Source organism: Coenobita brevimanus, chromosome 80 (genome assembly GCF_032717465.1).
Source record: "Coenobita brevimanus isolate Jiangsu-jjx chromosome 80, ASM3271746v2, whole genome shotgun sequence".
Taxonomy (NCBI): domain Eukaryota; kingdom Metazoa; phylum Arthropoda; class Malacostraca; order Decapoda; family Coenobitidae; genus Coenobita; species Coenobita brevimanus.
In genome coordinates, this window is record NC_137033.1 from 17,553,056 (window position 1) to 17,563,938 (window position 10,883).

The 10,883-nt window shown below is 40.4% G+C and overlaps 1 protein-coding gene across 1 annotated transcript in view; it reads left to right on the forward strand.

Annotated features, from left to right (window-relative positions):
• The window catches only part of hyx (cell division cycle 73 hyrax), a 32,230-nt gene extending 21,738 nt beyond the window's left edge, over positions 1–10,492 (forward strand). Inside the window, exons 9-12 of the mRNA XM_080279733.1 lie at positions 817–1,046; positions 1,437–1,578; positions 8,936–8,992; positions 9,900–10,492. Of these exons, the coding sequence (XP_080135859.1) occupies positions 817–1,046; positions 1,437–1,578; positions 8,936–8,972 (409 nt within the window). The 3' untranslated portion in view covers positions 8,973–8,992; positions 9,900–10,492. The remainder of the gene's footprint in view (positions 1–816; positions 1,047–1,436; positions 1,579–8,935; positions 8,993–9,899) is intronic.
• Positions 10,493–10,883: the final 391 nt, after the last annotated feature.

The window sequence follows — 10,883 nt, forward strand, 5'->3', positions numbered from 1 at the left end:
ACCAACCCCCTCCCAGCACAAATGTCCACTAATGCACTTCCATTCTCATCTATCTCAGCAGGCACACCCCACTCACCAACTATTCCATCCACCTTCACATTCCCAACTTTACCATTCATATCACCAATCAAAAACACTCTCTCATTCCTTCCAAACTTTTCCATGCACACTTCTACATTTGTCCAGAACTCTTCTCTCACTCTTCTAGCACGATCTTGCGTTGGCGCATACACATACACAATCGCCCACATTTGTATTCCAACTTTCAGCTTTACCCACACAATCCTTGACCCAACTGATCCATACTGTCTTATGCTCCTCTTCCATCTTTTACTCACAACTATACATACTCCTTCCTTTGCCCTCTCATTTTCACCTACTCCTGCACATATACCCCATCCATACTCCCATTCTCTCATACTTTCTCCTCTCCTTTTTGTTTCAGTTATTCCACATACATCCACTTTCGCACTCTCAAGCACCTGGACAATCTCTCTCTCTTTCACCTCATCATTCGCTCCCCTTACATTCCAAGTTCCAATTACCATGTCCTTTGTCCAGTCCTTGGTCGTCATCGTTTGGTCAGTCCTTGTCCGAGGCTTCTTGTTTGTTTTTTTAGTTAGTTGTTTTCCGGGGAGGGGCACTAACCCTCCGCCAACCCTTTTAGTCGCCTTTTACGACAAGCAGGGATACTGGGGGAGTATTCTTGAAAAACCCCCCTACCCCCAGTATGTACAGTATTATATTATGTAGGTGTGAGTCATTTCAGTAACAGCCAGGTCATAATAATGGGACATTTTATCTTTTTTCCTCCAGGTTTGTGACCTCTGAACAAAAACGACAGGAAGGCACCAGAAGAGAGACTGAAATATTGATCCAGCGGCCTAAGCCAGGGGGCCTTACTGTTCCCTACCGAGTGACAGACAATCCCTCTAAGCTCAGTTACGCTGACTGGGACCGAGTAGTTGCTGTTTTTGCCATGGGACCAGCTTGGCAGTTTAAAGGATGGCCGCATGAAGGCAACCCAGTGGAAATATTCAACAGAAGTGCGTACTTTGATTAGCAACATAAGGCAGTTTAGTGGAAGTATTTAAAAGAAGGATGTATTGTGATTAGTTCTCCCTATATTATATTTTTCCTTGCTTCCTGGACCATACCTCACCCCATCCCTGGGTGAGAAAAAGTGGCCATGATTATAATGACTGATGTTTTCCCTAATGCTGAAAGAATCCAAGCCTTTCTTTCCTGCTTGTATTCCTTATTAATGAAAAACCTCAACTTGACTTTTCAGTAAATCAGTCCATAAAAAATTTGAAGATAAGACAACCTGACTTTTCTTCCCCAGTTTGTGCTTTCCGTATTAAACTTTAAGAAAACTTGTCTGTTCTTTTCAGTTTGTGTTTTCTGTATTAATGAAAGAACCCTTTTTGTTTCAGTTTGTGCTTTCCATATCAAGTTTGATGAGATGACCCTTGACTCCAACATAGCCAAATGGGCAGTGCATGTCATAAACTTAAGTCGAATGCGTCGCCATCTTGACAGAGCAAGATTCTTGGAGTTTTGGGAGAAATTAGATAGGTATGGAGAAGATTTTGACCTAACATATCTGAATCTAACATACTTTAACCTAACCTAACGTAATATAACAATTTAACATAAACCAACCCAACCAAAACCATCATAAATGTTTGGGTAACTCCTTCTGCACAAGTACATCATCTGTATTGTATACTTGCTTCTTTCACACTATTTTATGTATTTTGTCTTAGTAATGGAGTAGAATGTTGGATTGAGCCTGTCGTCACCAGTACATCATTGTTATTCTCTTCTGCCTGCTACCTAATTATTTTCAGTCACTCTGGATTAAATATAATGGATATGACTGATCAGCGCTTTGGCTACTGATTACCTCATTTTAGTTCAGCAGAAACCTTGAGGACAAATAAATGTTAAAGCCTGTTAGTTTTAAAGTTTAGTTTGGGACTGAAGAATTTTGTAGCTCATTCAAGGTTGTGATAATTTTGCTCAGGTCATTGAAACACCACAACCAAAAGGTTAACCCCTTTATTATATTCATGATGTTACCAGAATATTTAATTTGCTTAGAAGTTAATCAGACTGGAGGGATTAGGTATAGCCTTCATTAACCCCTTAACCGCGGGGCGTCACTTTCTTGACGCTTGGGAGCAAGGGATCATACCGCGGGGCGTCGCTTTTGTGATTCTGTGTTATTTTGAATTCACCCGGGCTTCCAAGTGAGGGCTTGTATCATCTATCAGTACTGCCAATGTCCAACACTAGTCAGCACTCCTAATCTCATCTGTACTCCCATCCATTGTTGACAATTTAGCCATTTCTCCCCGTTCTTGACTCCCCTCCCTACCCCCCCCTCCATTACCCTATCCTCTCGCCTGCCCGCCCGTGCTACGCTAAGTAAATCTTCCCTGGAATTTTTCACTGATTTCATCCATTGAAATAAGCCCTATGCCCTATTCTTATACCAAATAATATATACAAGAAAGAAATAAGGTAAGTGAGAGTGCCATACACCTGGAATTGGCTAATTATCACCTGACAACACCTCACGTGCACTCGTTCGCTAATTTTCGCTGTTTTTTTCCCCGTGAAATATGCCGTATAATCTATTTTCGTAATAAATATACATATAAGTGATATTTACATTCACCTGGAACTACCTAATTTATAATGTATTGTCTAGATTTCCTGCCAATCATTTCAGTGCTATACATAGCTGTTTCAAGAGCTAACGTTGGTAGTACTGAATATCCCCTAAGTAGGCGTCTACCCCGGCCCTCCCTTATCAGTTCACTCTCATCTTCCGAAGTGGAGGTATGTCTGTTTCCTCTTGCTGACTTCAGGGACTTTTTCACCCCCATGCAAAGGGCCCTGTGACCTTTACCCCCTACTAAACCTCGTGTGGAAAGAGGTAAAGGACTACGATCTTTCTATTGAGTAAAACAGTGCAAGTGGAATTGTAAATAATGTGTAAACAGCAAGTGAAAGTAATGAATGTAAATATTCGTGAACAGTGGAAAATAGTTTTATAAGTTACTTCAAGTGACAATGCATAACACAGTGTAAATAAAATAGAAATGTAAATAACGTAAATAAAATAGAGAACGTAAATAGAAATGTAAATGAGTAGTATTATAAGAATACAAGTATATACCCTAGGAGTAATGAAAGTGAAAGTTTCACTCTAGCATGTCTGAATACTATGAGTTATGAGAATGAAGATGAAAGTGACATTCACTCTCAATGCCAGTATAGAGGACGAGAAAGTGAATGCTACGTATTTTACTGAAAGAAATTGAATCCCTACAGTGACAATAAACTAATACTACTGAAGGAAACTTATGGATAAAGACTAGATATATATAAGTGTTATATAGTAATAGAAATATAAAGTGTGAGGGGTTTTATGAATAATAAATGACAGAGTACCAAGAGCGAACTAGCGCAAGTGCGACGGTCAGACGCGCTCATAATTTTCATTGCTTTCATAGTGTTTTTTTTTTTGGAGTATGGATCCCAAACTACTTGAAAATCATAGAGTAGTGTTTATAGTGTTAATATCTGGCTGTTGTAATCATATTACGGGTTTTCGGGAAGTGTAAAGTGAAGACTTCGTTACCCAACTTCAGAGGTCTCCACAAGTCCTACGGTAACTGACGAAGGCTCAACAAACATTCCAGGAGAAAGCTGAAGGTATGTGCGATAAGCATATATAATTTTAATATTCTAGGACTAATAACTGATTTTTGGCAAATATTTTTCGAGAGTCTGTCAGAGCCCGAATAACCCCGCGGCACACGCAAAACGTCTGTAAACATGCCCGCGGTGTAGGGGTTAAACACCCTGTGGTATTTGGAGGCTTCTTCCTGTGCTGAATAAAATTATTTGGTGGCAGTAAGAATAAAATAAGTGGTGTCATTGTAGTTATTGTTGTTGTTCCTCTACCTGAGTGTGTCTGGCCGAGCAGACGCATCAAATGTAAGCAAGTAGCTGCCTTCCTGCGATAGACAATACCCCACTAGTTTTGGAATAGGGTCCTTCCACATGGTGAGGTGCATGGAAAGTGGAGGAGACATAGCCCGCAAGACAAGCTTTGTTTAGGGAATATGTTTTAGTAGTTGTTTCAGCCTGTACTTTGACTACTATGTAAATATGGCTGAGTTTCCCACCTAGGAGTGTTGTCCATGGCCAACTACCAGACTGTGGTCCGAAGTCATTCCCATTGTAATTACCTCCTAAAATGATGGTTACCATCCACCTACTACCTTTTGGCATGCTAATGGGTTGTATACCTTGCCCAGAGGGGATATTGTAATGAAGGATTAAATGAGGAGAAATGATTCTAGGTGAAAGCCCCTTCTCTCATAGATATACTCTACTGATAGTCCTTATAATCAAGGATGTTTTCCATCTCACAGGTTTTTCCACACAAGAATGATTTTAAAATGGGAGAAACTGGCTTACCAGCTCTATAGGTAACAATGGAGCTTTAATAAACATCTTCCCCTTAGTTTACTGCGGAAGAGCAAAAACGAACAAAGAACAAGGTAATAAATAACTAGGGCATACGGTTCACACCCTGGTCTACATGATTATGATATAAATAGTTGATCGGTTTATGCCATTATTTATCAGACTTTGCAGCTGCTGACTGACATTGTCAGTTCAAGGATGTATGCTGTCTTGTTGCTGTCTCCCCAGTTATTATATTCACTTTAGGAGTAATTTTTGAACTGGAGGGGTTAGATGTAGCCTTCATTCTCCTCAGCCACTACAGGTTATCCCTTAATTCATGCGAACTTTTTTCATGCGATTTCGGTTATCCACGAATTTTTCGTACAATAATTAAAACAAAATTATAGTATTCAAATAAGTAATTTCAGTATACAAGAGAAATAAAGTATAAAAAATGCCTACCTGCTGCCCGTGTGCACACCTATATGTATGTGTGTGTGTGTGTGTGTACAGGTATGTGTGTGGGAGCCAAACGGTCGAACCATGCATGACTTGCAAATCGTTATTTGTGGCTTATTTTTCTGCCTTCCAGTAATTGCTTGCCTTGTCTGTCAACATGGGGCATAAGCGTAGTGCTAGTGATGCATGTGGTAACACACCAAAACTGACTTGTAAAGTGATGTTGCTGACAGAAAGTTAAAGTGTTGGACAAACTTCAGGGAGGAATGTCGGCGACAATTCTCTGTCAGGACGATTCCCCGTCATTTATTTACATACCAGTTTATTTAGCAAGTACAGTACACTAGTTTTTTACTTATATGAGTTATAAAATCCCCCTGGAAATTAGTTATTAAAGTATTAATTAATCAATAATAAGTATATTAATAGAATGACGGGGAATTGTCCATGTTTTGACGGTGAATTGACTTGATGGTGAATTGTTTCAGAACCGTATGTTTGGGGTGAGTCAACTGTTCATACAATAAAGAAGGAGAACATAGCATATGGGAGAAGGGCTAGTGCACCAGACTGCTAAAGAGTGTCCACCTACGCCTGTGTATTGTCTTGTAACCTCATGTTTTGGGTGAATGAGTCAACTGTTCATACAATAAAGAAGGCAGAATGTATCATACGGGAGGCAGTGAGGGCTAGTGCACCAGACTGTTGAAGTGTCCACCTACGCCTGTGCTTGTCAGGTTTCAGTTTTAAATTTGTTACATTTTTGTTGTTTTTAATACTTTATGCTAGTTTATAAGGTGTATGTAGTGCATAAACAGTATTATTCAGATGTAATATACGTATAGACATGCATAATTATGTGCACACAAGGGCAGAACATATACGCGAATTTACCACACACACGCGAAGGGTCTGGGAACCTAACCCTCGCGTGAATTAAGGGCTTACCTGTAGAGGCTTTTCCCAACTAAATAAAATCTTGAGGATCAAGGTGCTGCGGTTGGAATTGGCCCATAAAACTTTAAATCTAAGGAGTGGTTGGAGTTTTTGCTCACATAATGTCACTTGCCAAGCAACTAGTCACTTGCTTTAAAGGTCTGGACTGGATACTGTAGCTCCAGGCCCATATGATCCTGATGAAGCAATAAAGGATTGGTTGATAGATAGATGAGTATATAGGTAGATAGTATAGGTCTATAGCTTAAGTATTAAACTTCTTGTGTTCATCTGTATCCTAATTGCAAGCAGTTACTGATACAATCTATCTATCTATCTATTGCCAGACGTCTCAGTCCCGTTTGGGGTGGCCACAAACAAATCTCCTCCAAGTCGCCCTGTCCCCCGCCATTTCACTGCCCTGCTCCCAACTCACACCCCCCTCTCTCATATACCTCTCCACCCCATCCCTCCATCTCATCCTCGGCCTCCCCCTCCCTCTTCCCCCCTCCACCTCACTCACACACACTCTCTTCGTCAGTCGTTCACCCTCCATCCTCTCCACATGGCCAAACCACCTCAGTGTGTTCCTCATAACGCTTCCTATCACATCCACATCCACACCACAACGCTCCTTTATATCCTCATTCGTCAGCCTGTCTCTCCACGTGACTCCACAGGTTCCTCTTAAATAACTCATTTCCATTGCTCTCACTCTTGACGTGTGTCCTTCCAACAATGTCCAAGCTTCACTTCCGTACGTTAGAGTTGGTATCACAATACTCTCATGTAGTAACTTTTTCATTTCCATGCTCACTTCCCTGTTTCTTATCACTGCTTTCAAAGAACCAGCAACCTTTCTTCCCTGCTGTACCCTTTCAAGCACTTCACCCTCCAAACCTCCATCCTTAATCATCACACTACCCAAGTACTTAAATGTACTCACATTTTCCAATTCCTCACCATCCAACCTCGCTGTACATTCGCTAACTTCACCTCTCTCAAAGACCATCACTTTACTCTTCCCTACATTCACCTTTAGGTTCCGTTTCTTACACACTCTCCCAAACTCATCCACCAAGCCTTGCAGCTCCCCTTCGTCTTCACTCAACAACACAGTATCATCTGCAAACAACAGTACAGGGAGTTTCCAAACACTATCCTATCTCACCAGGGCCACTCCAACATCCACTACCCTACCTTGTACCACTTTTATTACCCCATCCATGTACAGATTGAACAACCATGGAGACATGACACATCCCTGTTTCAAACCAACTTTCAAAGAGAAAAATTCACTTAGTTCACCATCCACACGCACTGCAGCCTTCGCACCATCGTACATACTCTTCACAGCATTCAGCAACTTCCCATCTACTCCATATATTCTTAACACTTTCCACAATCCTTGTCTATCCACCCTGTCATATGCTTTCTCCAAGTCCATGAAAGCCGCATACAACTTCTTTCCCTTCTCTAGAAACTTTTCCACTAAAGATCTAAGAATGAATATGTGATCTACACAACCTCTTCCCTTCCTAAAGCCTCCCTGTTCTTCTCCAACTAATTTCTCTGTTCTTTCTCTAACTCTGTCTATAAGTATCCTACTATACACTTTTCCTATTATACTAAGAAGACAAATGCCCCTATGATTACCACACACTTCTTTTTCCCCCTTTTCCTTTGTACAATGGAATAATTATACCTGACTTCCAATCCTCCGGGACTCTACCTTCCTCCCAGGCCAATCTGCACATCTTCCACATCCATTCTACTACTATCTCTCCCCCATGCTTCATCATTTCACCACACACTCCATCAATTCCTGGGGCTTTCCCCGCTTTAACTTTCTTCATTGCTTCCACAACTTTTATCCTACCGATTTCTTCCTGTCTTCTCACCTCCCTCCTTCTCCCAGCCATTCCCCAGCCACTTATACTCGCATTACTTCCATCCTCTACGTTCAACAATTCCTTAAAGTGTTCTCTCCATCTGCTCACTTTGTCTCCCTTTACCACTAGTAATCTACCATTTTTATCTTTCACTCTCCTGCTAACTTCACTTCCACCCTGTCTTACTCTTTTCACTTCTCTCCAGAACATTTTCTTACAGTCCCTCCACTTTACACTCAAATTCCTTCCAAATTCCTCATCCACTCTCTTCTTACTCTCTCTTACTAATCTTTTCACCTCTCTCTTTCTTTCCACATATAACTCTCTCTTCCGCCTCTCAACTTCTTCCACGCCTCTATTTCTCATCCATTCATTGTATGCTTTCTTCTTTTGTGCCACAGTCTGTTTCACCTCTTCAATCCACCACGCTGTTCCTTGCATCCCCCTCCGTCTTCTCTTCCTTCCACACACCACATCACATGCTGCACATATTTCTTCTGTAAATATCTTACACACACCTTCCACGTCTCCCATCTGCTCCAATTCATATTTGCCCAATCGTTCCTCCACTTCTCTCTTATACTCTGCCTTTTTCTCATCCTCTTGTAACCTTTCCACTCTCCTTGCAACTACTCCTTCCTCTCGTCTTTCCCTTCTTCTATTCCTCCATCTTACTTGCATTCTAATTCTGGCCACCACCAAGTAGTGGTCAGAAAGTCCACTCCCCCAACCTCTATACACTCTTGCATCCTTTACACATCTTCACATCCTTTAATCCACTCACACATAATCAATCATTGCCTTCCTTTCATTCAGTTCACCACCCACCCTTCTCATCACTCGCCATGTATACCTGTGGATCATTTTATGCCTGAAGAGGGTATTGGCTATCACCAACCCCCTCCCAGCACAAATGTCCACTAACGCACTCCCATTCTCATCTATCTCAGCAGGCACACCCTACTCACCAACTATTCCATCCACCTTCACATTCCCAACTTTACCATTCATATCACCAATCAAAAACACTCTCTCATTCCTTCCAAACTTCCATGCACACTTCCACATTTGTCCAGAATTCTTCTCTCACTCTTCTAGCACTGATACAATAGTGGATATTCTCTTTATATCACTAACTTTTGTGTTTTGTATTTCAGATATATTATGCTGAAGAAGCCACACCTGAGGTATTAAGCAGCAGTTTGCAAGTATTGGTAAGTTTTATGCACTTTTACCAGTTCAGCATTTACATTATTTTATTTAGCACAAGAGCTAGCACATAGCAAAGCAGTTTTATGTATCATTATTTTAATGTACTAATATTTGTTTTGATTTCATCATGCCATGAAGTGTTCAAAGGGATGAGATATACCCTCATATGGAAATTGTGCCTTTTGTGATGATACATAAGTTTTGCCCCAACTTGAACATGCTTCAGGCATAAACACAGACAGAACCCTACCTACCCTTTGCCTTCCCCCCCCCATCCCCCCTCACTGTACTGTACTGTATATACTTGCATGTGTTTCATTTGTATTCTTGAAGGTTTAAGATGGGCTGCAACTGTTGCATCTGTTCAGGTAATGCAGTTTTCATATGTAAGAATTGACAAGGGATGGAGTTTGGTGGATGAATTGTGTGTGGAGGAGCATATTACAAGGGTTTGGTAACCCCCCCCCCCCCTTTTTTTTTTTTTTTTTACATAATTGAATTGACTGTCTGGTTGTTGTATGAGAGGTACATATTTAAAGAAAATTAACCCTCAGATAATGTGTGTGTGTGTGTGTGTGTGTGTGTGTGTGTGTGTGTGTGTGTGGAGGGCCGCGCGCACGCGCGCACACACACACACACACACACACAGAGTAGGTCTGTGAGATGGAGGCAGGATTTCAGAGGCATGAATGAGTTGTGAATGAGTGTTAATCTCATTTCAGTAGGCATATTGATGATAAGTTTCTCCCTCTTTCTTGCATTCTCTTTATTTTTTCTTTTTCTTTTTAATTTTTTTAAGATCCTGCCTGATTTCATTCTTAGATGTAAGAAAAGGTCTGGATGATGATGATGATGATGATGATGATGCTTATAATTCTTCCAGCTGTTATAATGATTGATTTTTTCCAGGTGTTTCTACAGCCCTTCTTCCCTACAATCATAATCGTCAGCCACATCCTGACTCATGTGTTTACACTGTGCCAACCAAGCATTGTCCTCACACCATCAGGAAGTGACAGTACAGGTTTTTGTACAGAAATGTGTGCTTGAAAGTGGACCGTATATACAGGGAAAACTGGCTGGTTTTAACTGCATTATTTTAAATAATTTTCATCAAATAAACAAAAGTATACATTTCATAGTTCCTATCATTCACATACAGTACTGTACATTGGGCCCTCAAACAGTATGTTTAATGTTTATTATGAATTTACCATGTTGTTTAAAGTTTCACTGCTCTGACTCTATGTAAATGTTTCCATGACCTATGGTAATTGAATCATTTTCTTCATAAAAAATGGAAATAATTTTTGCCCAGACATTTCTGATTGTGTCCTGTAAGTATGGTATTTCTTTATCAGTTTATCATATTCCTGTGTGTGGCTCAAATTTTCAAACTTAGTTGTTTCCACCTTTGCTAAAATACCAATCAAAATTGAATTTTTTATTCGTACATAAAAGCACATGAAATTGTGGCTGCATTATTAATATTGTGCAGAATGAGTGTCGGATAACTTGTTTACCCTTTTTTTTTGGGGGGGGGGGGAGGAGGTAAGTCACCTAGTAAAGTTAATAAAGGCTGTATCAAACCTGACTAGTTCAGAAACTCTGTCATAAGGTAACGAAGTTAACCATAATAATGTCAAGATAGTAAGACCTAACACACTACTGTGCATAAGTAAAGGTTAAAATTCTGTTATTAAACATGTTTCTTGGTATGGTTTTGGTGATATGCTGTATGCTGTTGACAGCCCAGGATTATGTATATAGATCCTCTTCAGTTACCGTAATTCTTTGTTACTCAGGCTCACATTTTTCTTGATTTCACAGTTATGTGAATTTTCCAGACGAAAGAACAATGTATGGATACCTTTTTATTGATTCCCCCCCCCC